We start from the raw sequence: 17,443 nt of genomic DNA on the forward strand, positions 1-17,443 counted from the left end.
ATTTTTCATTTCCCCCATTTCCCGGGTGGATTTGTCTCCCTGGGCATCCATTTGATTAGCCATCTTTTCCATCTTGCAATTTGTTTCCTCGCTCTTGGTATCTATTTTTTCATTCATTTCACTGAAGCATGCCCTGAGTTGCGCCATGAATAGTTGCATGTCCATAACCCCCACCTGCGCAGCGGGCCCGGCCCTCGCCGCCACATGCGAGGCGCCGCCCTTTCCTTTGCCAGCTACCGCACCCTTTTCAGCCTCCACTACCAACTGTCTCTCTTGGCCCTGAGTCATCAATTCTACCTTATCTACCCCCACCGGCATTCGACCGCCTTGGCTAGCCATGGTACGAATATAATTTTGATTCTTAAATTAAATTTCTTCCGCTCGTAATTTTGAGTGCGTGAAGCGCACTCCAGGTCCAATCTCACTCCCGGACACTGTTATGGATTCGTCACTTCCGCTGTTGTGGTTTTCACCCACTTGACATGTTTCTGATATCATGTATTATTATTATTCTCAAAAGGTTTAGTATTCAGGAACAGCTATCTAAAGTTGAAAAGGTTAACGTAAAATGATACAGGAAACCGACCCGGAAGAAAAAGGCGGAAAAGAAGAAGGCAGGAGGAGTGAAAACGAGGTTCTGAAAAAGCTCCGTACCTAGCGTGGTCGAGCGTACATGGCGAGGGAACTTTGAGTCCTTGAAAGGAATCTCGTGCGATCGGTGTTATCGCTAGAGTGTGGAAGAGCCTGCAAAGCCAGGTACAGGCGTGAGGTTCCGGAGAATCTTCGCCGCGAGGCCGCGGCTCGAGTGAGAGCCGTCCGCCATTTCGCCCCGCGCGCTGCCTTCATCGGAAAAGGTTTTTGTCGCTTCGGCTGGGCTTATCCTCTGGTGGTTTGCCGGGGACGGCTATGCAATAAAGCGGCATCTGAAGATTGCACTGCGGTTCGCCGATTGAACAGTGCAGGTGCACGTCAGGATCGCGTCTTTGGGAGTTCCCTTTCCACTGCCTGTTTGCTGTTAGTGTGGATCACGTGACAGTCCACGCCTTGCCTACATCTCCTTACTCGCCATCACCCCGTCGCCTCATCTCCGTGGAGTTATAGAGACATTGAGAAGGGCTCGGTTTCAGTCCCTGGGGGGAGGAGGGGGGGGCACCGTGAGTTTGAGCTAGGTTACCCTCTTCAGATCTTGATTGAATGGTTGATTGCCACCATTGTTATATGGTTCTTCTTGTGTGCTTTTAATATATTATTTGTTCACTAGCCGAAACCCGTGGACCATCCGCGGAAGGGAGGATGTGGTGTATGGATAGAGTGTACCATTATGGATGGCATAGGGGATTTGCTTGTCCGAGTAAGAGTTAGGAAGAAAGATGAGAATGAAGAGTGTGTATATGAACAACGATCGCCGACACCGGCACAAATGCATGCTCTGGATTGTCCACTCAGAGGACGGCTTGCTTTCGCCTTCACCTGTCCAATCAGCGGACGGCTTGCTTCGCCTTCGCCCAGCAGACGCCAATACGATGGCGTCGTAAGATGGCGTCGTATCGGCAGTTAATCGGATGCTTTTGGGCCCCAACGTCGGCTAATTCAGATTTTTCGAGTATGGCTGTACGTGATAAACAAAGAGTGCGGTTCGTAGATCGTAAATCCATTGCCACTCAGTAGAGCGCATATTCCCGCCGTGGGTCAAGTTGGAATAATACGTTTTGTTTAACATCCCCTCTCCTCAAAACAATAAATGAAAAGGAAAGTAAGCCCTAACTGTCAGAGAATTTATTTTGATATATCTCGGAATTAGAGGAGAAAAACATCATTTAAGGGGGCATTATACCATTGAAGGCAAAAAAAAAACATGTTTTTTACAAATATACAAATGCATCAATTAAAATGTTTTTCCTAGTATTGTATATATGTACCAAGTTTGAACGTAAATGGACTTGTCATAGAGAAGATATAAGCTCCCCATTACACTGAACACAGTAAAAACAACACTGAATCACAGTAATGCACTTTTTGATAAAATGTCTTGATTGAAAATATGCAAAACTATATATGTACATGTTGCTTGATATATGAACATTACATTGGTATACATTACATAGCATTATATTATGCATGGTTACCATGGTAACCAGATGCATACAAATGATGAATTACCACTTTACAGCTTATATCTTCTCTATGACAAGTCCATTTACGTTCAAACTTGGTACATCTATCTATAATTCCAGTAATCTCTGTGTGTATGTTTGTATGTTTGTATGTTTGTATGTTTGTCTGTGACCGCTGTTTCTCGACAACTACCGGTCCGATATACTTGAAACTTGCCAGGTATATTGCTGGGGACCCGAGGATGTGCCTTTTCAAGGTTTGAAATTAATCGGAGAAGTAGTTACCGAGCTATGGCGATTTCTTTACCAAACTCCGCAAGCCGTTCGCTTTGGACCAAACCATTTCATGTAAATAGAGGGGGGGGGGGGGGGGGGATTGTCACCGTACTCGCAAGCCGTTCGCTTTGGACCAAACCATTTCATGTAAATAGAGGGGGGGGGGGGGGGGGATTGTCACCGTACTCGCAAGCCGTTCGCTTTGGACCAAACCATTTCATGTAAATAGAGGGGGGGGGGGATTGTCACCGTACTCGCAAGCCGTTCGCTTTGGCTTTGCGAATGGACCAAACCATTTCATGTAAATAGAGGGGGGGGGGATATAATTTTAGATATATATATAGTACGGGCATGCCCTAGTATATACAATACTAGGAAACAAACATTTTAATTGATGCATTTGTATATTTGTAAAAAAATGTTTTTTTTTTGCCTTCAATGGTATAATGCCCCCTTAATGCATGTGTATGCATTAAATTGGCTTTAAGAATAAGAATAAAAGCTTTAATGCAGTAAAACAGAAAAATGTTTTCCCAAAAAAATTCCCCAAAAAAATTCCTGGATCCGGAATAATATCCTGAGCTTCACCAAAAACTAATCAATTCTTCCTTATCCCAAGGGCAATCATCCCACCAACTTTCATCCAAATCCGTTCAGAACTTTTCCAGATATCTTGTTCACGAACATACGAACACACGAACACACAAACACACACACACACACACACACACACACGCACACACGGACGGACACGATCGAATGCATTACTCCCGCCGAGCTATCTTGTGCTTATTCCATGAACGATCGACGGATACAAAATGGAACCCACGACCCACGTGACCAGAAATTTCTGGGATTTCTAGTAGGCTATATATAAGGAATCGATAGCCCCCTAATACGAGGCTCCTCCCCTCCCCGCATCCCACGAGGGTCACACACATGATGAAGTTGCTCACCTGTCTCTGCCATGTCGAAGCTGCTGCATCCGAAGTCACTCACATGGACACGCCATGTTGATAGAACAGAACGCGTGGGGCTCGCACGCAACAGCCATTTTGATGTGGTCGTGTGGGGCTCGCATATGCGGAACCGCCATGTTACTGCCTTTGTGTGGGGAGGTGAGAAATGACAATGGGATAAAATGTATTCAAAAAATATTTCACAGGCAGAAGTTTTACCTCAACGCCAATAATAAGAAGAGGTCAGGTTCTCACACGGAGGTTTATTCAGGTAACGCTGCTCGGTCCAAGGCCCAGTCCCCGAGAGACCGCGCGCATGCGCGAAAAACCCGGTGCATGGGAGGAGCCAGAACCCGTGGAACATCCACGGAAGGGAGGATGTGGTGTATGGATAGAGTGTACCATTATGGATGGCATCGGGGATTTGCTTGTCCGAGTAAGAGTTAGGAAGAAAGATGAGAATGAAGAGTGCGTATATGAACAACGTATTTATTGCAATCTACTTAAATAACAACGCTACGATATACTTTTGAAAAATGAATGGATTGGTAATAGGAATCGGCATAGCGCCATTCTGGGAGTGTTACGTCTCGCCACCTGCTACACCTCTCTGAGTTACGAGGATTTATGCAACGCACCCCGAGTATCGCAACGTCACTCCATTTAACTTTATTAAAATGACGATAAAGACGTTTCCTTATATATCCTAATTTAAAATGTTCAAGGGAATAAAAAGACCATTTGGTTCACACCAGCCATGTTCACACCACTCGACTGTCCAATCAGCGGACGGCTCGCATCGCCTTCGCCCAGCAGACGCCAATACGATGGCATCGTAAGATGGCGTCATATCGGCCGTTAATCGTATGCTTTTTGGCCCCAAAGTCGACTAATTCAGATTTTTCGAGTGTGGCTGTATGTGATAAACAAAGAGCGCGGTTCGTAGATCGTAAATGCATTAGTGCCGTGGGCATCGGGTCACTGTGTGCAGCGTAAAAGGGATAACAAAGTGGAGTCCTTACGGTATTATTATATAGATTGACAACCAAGGGTGTGGTTTCCTTATTGGTTTGATGGTTTCATTTGATGGTTTCATGAATGGCTTCATTGGTGATGGATTTTGAAACTGAATATCTATTCTTTCTGCCGTGACCCCTCTCGGGGTTCGGGGGTATACAGAAACCAGAAGGTCGGGGAGGAACACGTAACATAAATTGGGGGCTCGTCCAATTGACCCGTGGGCTCGAAATTGGGTCTGCGTCCGGGATATAAAATTCCCTAAATTTAGTCTGGGAAAGAATTCCCTAACATTCCCAAATTTTTCCAAAAACAAACAAATTTTTTTTTTGAGTTTAAAAAAAATTCTTGTGTGAAGGTTAACAGGTGTTAACAATAGTCACCATGGAGTTTGACGCAGAGAAGTTTGCAGTGACCCCTAGTGAAGCACAGTTCAGAGCGTTAGTAAAATCGGACCTCTTGATATTGGCCAAACATTTTAGCTTGGAGGTCCGAACTAATATGAGGAAGGCAGAGATGCAGACAGTGGTGATACAATCTATGGTGGGATTAGGAACATGGGAAGAGGTAGCCTGGGATTGGTTACCCGAGGAACCAGAAGATGTGGAGCTCCGGAAACTGGAGATGCAATTACTGAGCCAGGAAAGGGAAAAAGCAGAGGAAAGGAGAGCTGCAAGAGAACTCGAAGAAAGAAAAGCAGAGGAAAGGAGAGTGGAACGAGAACTCCAGGAAAGGTTAAAAGCAGAGGAAAGGAAAGCAGAAAAGGAAAGAGCAGAACAGGAGAGAGAACTCCAGGAAAGGTTAAAAGCAAGGGAAAGGAAAGCAGAAAAGGAAAGAGCAGAACAGGAAAGAGAGCTCCAGGAAAGGTTAGAAGAGAAACAAGCAGAAGAAAGGAGAGCTGCAAGGGAACTCGAAGCAGAGGAGAGAAAAGCCGACAGGGAGTTAAAGGAATGTGAAATGGCGCTTCAGCAGGAAATTAGACTCAAGGAGCTGGATGTAATGAAAGAACGGGGAGAGGTACCATCCATGCCGACTGGTTCGACACCTAGTCAGAACACCTGGGATGTTGGCAGACATGTGAGGCTGGTTCCAACCTTCAATGAAAAGGAGGTAGCCAATTTTTTTTCACACTTTGAGAAGGTGGCTCAACTGCTAAACTGGCCTGAAGAGTCCTGGACCATATGAGTGCAAAGTGTTCTGGTGGGTAAAGCTCAAGATATTTATTCGGCTTTACCGATTGACCAATGTGCAGATTATGAGATTTTGAGGAAAAACATTCTCAAGGCCTATGAATTGGTCCCGGAAGCTTACCGGCAAAAATTCCGGAATGCCAGGAAGAGGGAGAGTGAGACCCATGTGGAGTTTGCCAGAATGAAAGAAACCATGTTTGATAGGTGGTGTGATTCAAAAGGGGTTGGGAAAGACTTCGAACTATTGCGACAATTGATCCTGGTGGAGGAATTCCAGCAGTGTGTCCACGAGGACATTAAAGTACATCTGGAGGAAAGGAAAGTACCAAAGTTGTATGAGGCAGCAACCATGGCAGATGACTATGCCTTAACCCACAGGATGGGGTTCCACAAACCTAACTTCTCGCCTAGACCTAGCCAGGGGAGCTATGGTACATCAGGGGCGGAGAACGAAAATTCAGGGGGGCGGCCTCGAGATGAGTATTAGGACCACTCTGATACCACGACTTCTAGGAATCCGAAGACAGCAGTTCCAAGGCAGACTTACCCTCCTGGGGGCTCGAGGCAAACCACGAGGTTCTCCTCCCGGCCTACTTGCGCTTTTTGCCATAAACCTGGACACTTGATGTCCCACTGTTATGCTCTGGGAAAGGAAAATCAGGAGCGGAGTTCGACTAGTACCACTCCGAATGCAATGGCCATTGTGAGAAATCGCACTCAAAAGGGTTACCAACCATTTATTTCAGAGGGGTTTGTGTCACTGGATGGAGCCTCTACTAACTGGAGACCTGTTAGGGTATTGAGGGACACAGGAGCACATCAATCTTTAATGCTTGAAGGCATCTTGCCATTGTCAGAGGAGACGGCAACTGGTGATAGTGTTCGTTTACAGGGGATTGGTGGCTGTGTTAGTGCTCCACTTCATGTCATCCATTTGGAGTCCGATTTGGTGTCAGGACTGGTCACCGTCGGTTTACCAGCCACTCTTCCTGTAGAAGGAGTATCTTTTGTTATCGGGAATGATTTGGCCGGTGGTCAAATTTCTGGTAACCCGATGTTTGTTGAAAAGCCTAGTAGGAAGGCGAAGCGCACTGAAGAGAAGAGGAAATACCCTGAAACTAAGTGTCAGCACATGCACGTCAGGGATGGTGGCAATATTGACAAGCTCTTTGTAGGGGGACTGAACTTCAAAACAAAGGAAGATGTTCTGGAGTCTGCCTTCATCAAATATGGACCACTTTTGGAAGTGCTGCTGATAAAAGACAGGGAGACACAAAAGTCAAGAGGGTTTGGCTTTGTCACGTTTGAAAACTCAAAGGATGCCAGAGTTGCAGAAAAGGATCTGAATAGCAAGGAGTTGGAGGGTCGGACCCTAACAGTAGGGAAGGCATTTCCTAGGTGTCGAGGGGGCTACAGAGGAGGACCACGGAGTAGTAGTGGTGGTGGCCACAATCGATATTATTATGGAGGCTTCCAGAGTTATGGCAGCTCCCGAAGGAAGGATTTATCAGAGCAGTGGCCGAGAAGGAGACCGCTATTCATGTGACTACAGTGACAAGTGGTCCAACCGTGATTGTTAGGAAAGTTAGAAAGAGTTGAAGCACTGAATGCTGCGGAGCAGCCGAGCCAAGATTCCTACACGGATTAACCGTGAACGCTATGTTCCTAAAGGCGTCCATGTCGTGAACTTTCCGACATGGACTAACCGTGAACTCCACGTTCCTAAAGGTGTCCATGTAGTGATTATGTCCAGGCCTCACCACCCAACCACCATGGAACCTGGCCCTCAGCTCGGCCTCCCAGAAAAAGTGCTATCGATTTGCTTGACTTGGGATTTTTGATCAACCCCTTAACCTTCATTCAAAAGAACCTAACAGTAAAAATCAGAGGTTGATGAGATAGAGTTTGGCTTCATCGGAAAAGGTTTTTGTCGCGTCGGCTGGGCTTATCCTCCGGTGGTTTGCCGAGTCGGCTGTGCAATAAAGCGGCGTCTGAAGATTGCACTGCGGTTCGCTTATTGAACAGTGCAGGTGCACGTCAGGATCGCGTCTTTGGGAGTTCCTTTTCCACTGCCAGCTTGCTGTTAGTGTGGATCACGTGACAGTCCACGCCTTGCCTACATCTCCTTACTCGCCATCACCCCGTCGCCTCATCTCCGTGGAGTTATAGAGACATTGAGAAGGGCTCGGTTTCAGTCCCTGGGGGGAGGGCAGGGGCACCGTGAGTTTGAGCTAAGTTACCCTCTTCAGATCTTGATTGAATGGTTGATTGCCACCATTGTTATATGGTTCTTCTTGTGTGCTTTTAATATTGAGCGGAATATCTTGACAAATAAGCGAAGTACCAACGTCTAATCTGATGTGTGGGTGTATCCAGGCATAAGGAAGAACGCTATTGAAAATTGGGTCGCTACATCAAAATCCAAGATGGCCACCACCATATATATGTCTGCACCTTGTGAGCGAAATATCTTGAAAATTAAACGAACTACTAACTTATAATCTGGTGTGTGGGTGTATCTACGCATAAGGGAAACGCTATTGAAAATTGGGTCTCAACGTCAAAATCCAAGATGGCCACCATGCGTCTGCCACTTTGTCAACTCATCACTTCAACGACGGGGGACCAAGGCGTAACGCTTCTTGATCTGGAGAAAGCATTCAATGGGGTTCCACGCAAAGTATTGACATGGGCATTGAGGAAGTTAGGAGTGGAGGAATGGTTGATCAGAGTAGTGATGGCAATGTACAAAAGAGGGCGCACAGCTGTAAGGACGAAGGACGGGAACAGTGGTGAGTTTGAGGTGCAGGTGGGAGTGTATCAGGGGTCGGTACTAAGTCCACTACTATTTGTAGCTGTGATGGAGGTGCTGGCTCAGAACGTAAAGGAGGGTTTACCGTGGTAGTTGTTGTATGCAGATGATCTGGTGTTGATTGCGGAAAGTATGGATGGACTGAAGGAAAAGATGAACAAGTGGAAGGAATGTATGGAGACAAAAGGTCTGAAGGTGAATATCGGAAAGACGAAGGTGATGGCAAGTGGTAAAGCATGTGGTGAGGTGGAAAGAACTGGGAAGTGGCCATGTGCTGTGTGTGCAGGAAGGGTGTCGGAGTGAACTCCATTCAATGTACAATGTGCGCTGAGTGGGTTCATCAAAAATGTAGTGGTCTGAGAGGGTCATTAATCAGTGTGGCAGATACATTCAAATGTAAGGTGTGCACAGAGGGAGCTGCAGATTGAGTTGGATCTTGGAGACGGTGTGAAGCTGGAAGGTGTGAAAACATTTTGCTACCTCGGAGACGTGCTGAATGGGGAAGGAGGATCAGACTCGGCAACGGTTGCTCGAGTGAGATGTGCATGGAAGAAGTTTTGGGAACTGAGTGGCGTGCTGACGGGGAGGGGAGTGTTGTTGAAGCGGAAAGGAAAGGTGTATGCTGCATGTGTGAGAAGTGTTATGATTTATGGGAGCGAGACATGGGTAATGAACGTAGAGCAGCAACGAAGGCTGGAAAGGGTGGAAATGCGAATGGTTCAGTGGATGTGCGGAGTATTATTGAGAGAGAGGAAGACAAATGATGAATTGTGAAAGATGATGGGAATAGAGCCGATGATTGATGCTGTGAAGAGGAACAGGTTGAGATGGTTTGGTCATGTGTTGAGGAAGGATGAAAGTGACTGGTTGAGAAGAGTGATGGAAATGAATGTCGAAGGAAGTAGAGGACGGGGAAGACCGAGAAAAACTTGGCTAAAGATGGTGGAAGAAGAAATGCGGGCAAGGGGGTTAACAAGGAGAGATGCAGAAAATAGGGCAAAATGGAGAAGATTGTCATGGGGCCCGCAAGGCTAAACCCCGCTCTAGCAGGGAAAATGGCCTTAAAATGCACGTTGTGTTGTTGTTGTATGCAGCAGATAGCTGTTTGTAACATCATTTGCTGGGGGCACGGCTGTTCCGCTGAAAATGGTGTGCTCTCACTGCAGGCCAAAATCACCCAGAGCTTGCCAAAGCAAAACCCCAAGTTTTACTCTGGAAGATAAAAATGGCAACAATTTGCAGGTGGGAAAACATGATTTATCTCCTTTTTTTTTTTCTTTTCTTTTTTTTGCAATTGAAGGATGTGATTTTTGCCAAGCTCAGGCTTGTTTTGTTGACTTTTTTTGTCTAAATACATGCTTCTCGAATTGTCTAGATTTCGCAAGGCAACCAAAATGCTTCTGCCACCTATCGTTCCATTTCTGCATCTGTTTCCATGTTGAGTGATTTCACCGACACATCACAAGAGAAATTGGCGGGTGCTGGCAGTGTACCGCCTCGGAGTGACAGTACCTGCAGTGGTGACAGTATTTCTCTGGAGCTCAACCACTTCAAGCCAATTGTAAGTTGCCCACGAACACCACCCAAGCACCTTCCTGATGGCCGTATAGTTTCACCACACCTAGTGCGAGCGACCCCTTGGCATCCTTCACTTCAAAAGCCAGCAGCTCATTGGCATGCTCACAACTCTCCAGCCATGGAAGAGGAGAGGGAGAATGGATACCAAAGTGAGTCTCTAACACTTCCCCGCCGGGCAAGGAAAGCCCTCACGGATTCTGACGAAACTTGGTTTCCACCCTCTGGTATGGCAGTTCCTGAATGCTGGCAACAACTTCAGGCAGAAAGAGAGAGCTGCCGGGTGATTGTTTGTGAAGTTGCAGCAGCACCATCTCAATCTTCTTTGTGTTCCTTGGACAGTCGCTTTGAAAGCAATGAGACAACAATTTCCAGTAATCACCCAATCGTACCCGATATTCAACCTGAGAGACTTGCAAAAGTAGTCCCTGAAAGGAAGCAAAAAGGAAAAGGGAAGCAACTCCACCAAGGAGGAAGTGATGTCATTCATTCAACTGATGGGACCAAGATCACAACTGATGACAAAGACGAGTGTCAAGATGGTGAAATGCAAGTGCAGAGTCAAACCGCTGGTTTTGATGGTGGTGCTTTTACGTGGGTGGGTAATAGGAGGAAGCGGGTCTTGGGACCCAATGGTGTCGAGCAACAAGAGCACAAACCCCAAAATTCCAGGTGGTTGGTGCCTTTTCCCCACATTGCCGCATCTTCCTCCAGTCCAAAGACCACTAGTGTTGAACTATCAGAAAATACATGCAATAAAAAGACAAGGATGGAGGAGAGCGATAGACTCTTCGCTTTAAAGCTTCAAAGAACGATTAGTAAGCAAATGCGATTAATTGATCGTCGACAGGGTTCCGAGGATGGGTATTTGCTTCGCCCACGTGGGGGAGACGATGCAGAGGCCTTTAAGAGAGTTAGAGCATGGTGGAAGTGAGAGAACTTTATTGAAGCAGACAGGATTGTTTTCCAGATCTAAAGTGAAACTGGTGGGATTCTCAATCGCTCTCTCAAAAACAAATTCTTGAATTTCTTTTGAGTCGATCTAAAGGCTGCAATTAGCGTTGGTTTAAAAAAAATAAATAAAGCACTTTAAAAGAGCCAGCTGTGCATAAGTCCTTGTCCCCATACCCTATACTGTTGAGGATTGTTTGCTTACCGAGTCAAATCACGACCGCACCTTCTCCACCTACCTATTGGCGATTAAGTTCTGAACGCATTCCCTCTCGCTTCCATAAATCATCTTGCTTTTCATGGCAGAAGCGAATTAGTTTGTCATGCCATGTTAAGTCTGCACAGAGAGGGGTGTCCCAGCTTCAAATACAACTTTAAATTGTTTGATTACGAATTCTTTCCCACCAGTTTGGTTGTGTTTTATCTCTGCTTTTTTAGGAATTTTGCCGTCTGCCATTTAAATTGATATATACATGTACAAACTTTGAAGCTGCATTTTTGTTGCTAATTATACTAAAGAAATAAGGAAAAAATATTGAACAGTGATTTGTACTGAAAGTGACTTTTGCCAAAATATTTAAATTTATTTTTTTCTGATGTTGGGAGTGCACTTCGACATTCCTGTGTTTAGTCAAAAAAAAAAAAAAAAACTTCCTGAAACTGCTGACAAATATGATGACGATTGTCAAACAGGGAGCAAAGATGTGTGCTTGCAATATTAACAGGATTGTCTATAGAAATTAGGTAGCTGTATTCAGCATGGTCGTTGATTTGAGAAGACCTAATGGCCGGAAACACTTAACTTCAAATGTGAAGAAGGCTGCTATGCTTTTTTGCACAAACATTCCCAAGCTCGGCATGACTTTGCCGGCTTGTTCGTCCCACAATCGCATTACCCTTTAAATCCGTCAGACCACGCTCGCTGCTTTAATCCACCATCACATGGTGTGGTTGTATGCTGCTGCCATGGTTGCTACTCGGTTGCATAAGCATTGTGGCAGCTTTATTCAGCCAACAAATGGAATATAGAGATGCATAATATACAGTATATGCATATGCAATATAGAGTTCTTTCATGCATTGAGGATGTAATGCGTCTTCCTCGGATTTCACATCTCTTAAATAATGATCACATGTCGTTATTCTGCTTATTTTAGAACTAGTAGAATTGTGATGCTGAGAAATAACGTTTTATCTTTATCTAGATTGGTGGTTTGGCCAAACATTGTGTTTTCCAGATCTAAACATAATGTAAACATAAACATAATGATCATAAACATAAACGCCTGATACAACATAATGTTTGGCTAGGTTATGCCTTTTATCCCCTTTTATCCACCTCCTCTTACAATTCCCCAACAATCTTCCAAACCTGCCTCACTCAACTGTAATTTTCCTTTTGTTTCAACAAAAGAAGCTTGTAAAGTAAATACGTTTTTGCGAAATGATACCAACTACAGTGAATAAAGTTGGAACTCGTTTACGTTTTTGGTTCTTTCAAATTATTTTTGGGATTTTTTTTTTTTTTTTTTTTTTGTATACAAGATCGAGGCTCGTGAAAGAGCGAACATAATCACACAGAAAGACAAACAGACGCACAAAACAAATAACATCGGGAGCGGTAGACAAGATGGGGAGAGAGGGGGAAGGACACAAACACAACATTTGAGAGCAGGGACCGAGAGACATGGAGACATCGAGAGAACTGTGGGAGGGAGAGGGCTTTGGGGGGAAGGCATGGGAAGGGGGGGGGGGGGTGGGAGAGGTATAAAACATATGGACACTGCCAAGACTTCCAGGAAAGAAGTTGGAATTTCAAACAAGGTGGATCTGGGGTGAATTAGTGGGGGTAGAAAAGATCAAGGTTTTGGATGGGGGAAGATAAGAGATGGTGGTGAACAGCTGTTTTGAAGACCTGGAGGGAGGAGTGTGATTGAAGTGAGTGTGGGAGTTTGTTCCAGAGGCGGGAGAAAAGAGGAATGAAAGAGTGAAGGTGAGCAGAGAGCCGAGATTTCGGCAGTTTAACCATCAGAGGGTGGCTGGCAGATCTTGTGCGACCTGTAGGAATATTTGGGGGACAGAGCACAGAGAGAGCTGGGGGAGCAAGGCCGGAGAGGAGTCGGTAGAAGACAGAAAGACCACCTACCTGCCTGCGGTGAGTGAGTGAAAGGCCCTCAGAGATAGCTTCATCGCGGGAGATTCCAATGATTCTGAAAGCTTTGGATTCAACAGCGTGAAGCCGAGCCAGGTGTGAGGCAGGAGCACCAGCCCATAGGGGAGAACAGTATTCCATTGAGCTGCGGATGAAAGCCTTGTATGTGGTGAGGAGCTCAGGTGTGCCTAGGAAGGACTTCGCACGACGGAGGATGCCCAGTCGGCGACTGGCTTTGGATTATAATAAGGGTGGTGATATCTGTGAGGGAGGGAGGGGAGAGGGAGGGGGAGGAAATAGACCGAGTTGTGCGCCCTGGCATGGAGTCGTGCGCCCTGGCATGGAGTCGTGCGCCCTGGCATGGAGTCGTGCGCCCTGGCATGGAGTCGTGCGCCCTGGCATGGAGTCGTGCGCCCTGGCATGGAGTCGTGCGCCCTGGCATGGAGTCGTGCGCCCTGGCATGGAGTCGTGCGCCCTGGCATGGAGTCGTGCGCCCTGGCATGGAGTCGTGCGCCCTGGCATGGAGTCGTGCGCCCTGGCATGGAGTCGTGCGCCCTGGCATGGAGTCGTGCGCCCTGGCATGGAGTCGTGCGCCCTGGCGTGGAGGCCAAAATGCTTGATCATATGAGATGTATGCTATTTCTCAAATTAGAGATGCCTTTTTATGTAAAAAGGTTAAAAAAAACCTTTAGAAAAAATCATTAGGACAAAACTAAGCACATTTAGACGAGAGGCCGTCCCTTCGTATCTTTCAGTTTTGTGATCCCCGACCTGGCAGAACATGAAAACCCTTTTATAACCAGGAACCGAGTTGTATAACCACAGCTTTATGGCAGAGCGGCCAGATGGAAGCCAAACAGTTCAATCTTGGTTTCATCAGACGACAGAATCTTGGTTCTCACAGTCTGAGAGTCCTTTAGGTGCTTTCTTGCAAACTCCAAGCGGGTTTCATGTGTCTTTCACTGAGGAGAGGCTTCCATCTGGCCACTGTGCCATAAAGCCCAGATCGGTGGAGTGTTGCAGTGATGGTTGTCCTTCTGGAAGTTTCTCCCCTCTCCACACAGGATCTCTGGAGCTCAGCCAGAGTGGCCATCGGGTTCTTGGTCACCTCTTTTCTTGGCCCCGCAGGTAACGTGGGTAACGTGGGTATTGTGGCATCCACCGGGGGACGCTGCAGAAAGGGGTTGTGCAAGTGTTATTTTATTGAATTTTTGCAAGTTTTCGTTAAGTGTTGTGGTTAAGGTCGTTGTTTTTGTGTGTTTTGACCTTTTTCTTCCTGCCCCAGGTGTTCGGAGCATGGACTTCGATGATTGTAAATATTTGAAACGTGAATTTTTGCTTTAGGGGGTATAACGATAAGGAGAATAGGGAAGTAGCCACGGCTCACTTCCCACAGCCGTCCTGATTTATTTCATAGGCTAATTAAGTGTTTTTGCTGCCCACGTGCTGTGCGGAAGAGCGAGCATGTTTTACCGCGAAGGCCTGAGACGACTGACGAGTGCTGACGAGACCCCACCAGCCGATTTGAGTTGAGTATAATAAAAAAAAATAACCACATTTAGAGGCCATTTTTCCCCGCAAAGCAGGGGTTGGCCTTTTTCGGGGACCGTGGTTGTTGTTTTTTCGGTCCCCTTTTTGAAGCAATGTTTTACGGCCGGATGCCCTTCCTGACGCCAACCCTTTTTGTCGCCTTTTTGCGACAAGCAGGGAATTACCAGTGAACTGGTACTCAATTAGCCGACCTCGGAAGGATGACAGGCTGAGTCAACCCCCTGGCGTTAATTCAGCGATTGACCGGGATTCAAACCCAGGATCCCGGTATCCTAAGCTGGCACCCTTAGTCCCTGTTGAGGTGTTGAGTTGAGTCCCCTCCATAAATTACACATTTGTTTTCCAGTTATTTGATCCCATTGTCTGTCTACGGGTCTGGTTGTGGGAGCACTCCAATTTTGGAATTTATTATTATTACTCCCGCCAGGGAGTAATGCATTCGATCGTGTGTGTGTGTGTGTGTTCGTGTGTGTGTGTTCGTGTGTGTGTGTTCGTGTGTGTGTGTTCGTGTACAAGATATCTGGAAAAGTTCTGAATGGATTTGGATGAAAGTTGGTGGGATGATTGCACTTGGGATAAGGAAGAATTGATTAGTTTTTTTTGTGAAGCTCAGGAAATTATTCCGGATCCAGGGAGTTTTTTTTGGGAATTTTTTTTTCTGTTTTCCTTTAAAAAACATTTTCTCTGCAATAAATTGGACCGATTGAGAGCAAATTTTTACCATAGGAGGGACTCGGTCTGCAGAATATTTTAATGATAATTATGACGTCACGTGGTTCGGCCGCCATGTTGTTTTGAGTGAAAAACACTAAAATCCAATTTTCTCCAAAACGCCTGAACAGATCGAGGCCAAACTTTTCAGGCAGAATCGCATGCCCATGACGAACAAAACAAGTCAGCGAGCATGACATCATTCATCACATGGTTTCAGAGTTATGACGTTTTTAAGCACAAACATTTAAAACCTAGCTCCTCCCTCATTTGTGATCCAATCGAGGGGAAACTTCACAAATCTGTTCAGCATATCAGTCTACTAAAATGCCCTTTTGGAATTTGCGATAGGTTACGTGGTTTGGCAGATATCGTTAATTAAACGCAAATAATAGACATTTATATCTCTTGAACCACTTCACCACTTCATTGATCGACGTGAAACTACATACTGTAGTAGAAGTCATGAAGAGTAACAAGTGTGCAAAATTTGAAGATTATTGGATGTACGGTCTGGAAGTTGTTGTTGCGTGAAGAAGAAGAGTCTTTGAGTGTGGACGATTCATTATTTATCACATGTACAGACTTGCAGGCCTCGTTTGACACAATGCCCCGGGTTAATTTGAACCTCAAATAAAATTACAATTCCAGATTTGTCAATGGCTGAGGTATATTAACAAACGAATAAAACAGATTTGGCAAAATTCGAACTGTTTTTTAAAAGATCGCATATTAACCCAGGGTTGTGAGGCTGAAGAATAAGAAACCTCGCATGGGCTTCCCAGACCAAAACATAATTCTGGTTCTGCGATTTTCAGGTTTATTTATCTATATATCTACATATCTGGGCAGTGTCTGTCACTGAACTACTCCCTGAATAAGTGTTTTGGTGTAAATTTCCAGGGAAATCGGTAAATTAATTCGAACTCCAACGTGTTGCACCCCAATTGTCCAATAGTAAAATAGCTTGCAGCAAAGGAAAATAAATTGTCCAATTAAATGAGCCATAACAGAACGGTACAGTCCCAAATGCGTAACATTGCTACGAAGCAGCTCGTGCCAATTTACGTGAAGAAGTGATAACGTGTGCTGTTGTTGTTGATCGTGAGCCAAACATGGCTGTGACACAGTGCGGAGGTTAAAATACCATGTTATTGCCAGAACTACGGGGTTTCCGAAAGTAAATTCACACCATTTAGAGAGTCGACATGGACCACATTTTTAAGAAGTGTCAAGATTTGGAAAGATTTGGTGGGATATCAAGCCGAAATTGTGAAGAGCTTTGTGCATGACCATTGACCATGCAGGGGAAACCGCTTGCCTGGATATTGCTACCATGCATATGCCGAGAGATGCTGGTTTCCATCGCACCTGGACATTGCTGCTGTGACTCTGCCAAGAGATACTGGTTTCCATCGCAAGTGCTATCAGTACTTCACTGATTCCACCAAGCAACAGCGGGGTTTGGCCGCAAAGCAGAAGCTTAAGGCTGCATCGATTACAGGTGTCCACCTTCAGGAGAGCCAGGAAACGATCTCTCCACTCTCAAGACCGAACTCTCAAACCTGTCTCCCTCTTCCAAATCCTGGTGGCATCTGGTCAAATCTGTTTCTGGTGTTTGTTCCCCCTCCATCCCTTCCCTTACCTCAAAGGGCTACACAGCTGACTCCGCACTATAAAAGCTGAATGCCTCAACTCTGTGTTTGCCTCAAAATCTTGTGTCCCAAACCCATCCCTCTCTGTACCCACCATACCCAGTCGTACCCAGCTGCTCCTGGACTCTGTGTCCTTTTCTCCTGATAAGGTGGAGAGGTTTCTGTCAATCCTCGACTCTGATTCTGCAACTGGACCAGGCGGCATCAGCCCACGGGTCCTAAAATCCTGCACTGCCGCTCCCTCTCTCTGTTCTCTTCACCCTCTCTTTTGCTCGAGGTCATCTGCCATCAGCTTGGAAATCAGCCAACATCACCGCTTTACACAAAAAAGGTGCAAAAACAGATCCTTGGAACTACAGACCAATCTGCCTTCTCCCAATTATCAGCAAAGTCATGGAATCCATCATTGCTTCGGATATCAAAGCTTTCCTCTTCTCCAATGGCTTGATCTCTGATCATCAATTTGGTTTCAGACCAGGT

At 45.8% G+C, this 17,443-nt stretch overlaps 1 protein-coding gene across 2 annotated transcripts in view; it reads left to right on the top strand.

Moving 5' to 3' along the window:
* Window positions 1-17,443, top strand: part of LOC137416535 (E3 ubiquitin-protein ligase rnf168-like) — a 132,419-nt gene that overhangs the window by 31,015 nt on the left and 83,961 nt on the right. The window contains exons 5-6 of one of the 2 annotated variants that reach the window (XM_068102149.2): window positions 9,535-9,610; window positions 9,744-9,929. In XM_068102149.2, the coding sequence (XP_067958250.1) occupies window positions 9,535-9,610; window positions 9,744-9,929 (262 nt within the window). Of the gene's footprint in view, window positions 1-9,534; window positions 9,611-9,743; window positions 12,378-17,443 lie in introns of those variants that run through there. The other variant, XM_068102147.2, reaches the window with a different exon arrangement.

The sequence above is a fragment of the Myxine glutinosa genome, chromosome 9, assembly GCF_964187855.1.
Source record: "Myxine glutinosa chromosome 9, kmMyxGlut1.1, whole genome shotgun sequence".
Classification (NCBI taxonomy): Eukaryota; Metazoa; Chordata; class Myxini; order Myxiniformes; family Myxinidae; genus Myxine; species Myxine glutinosa.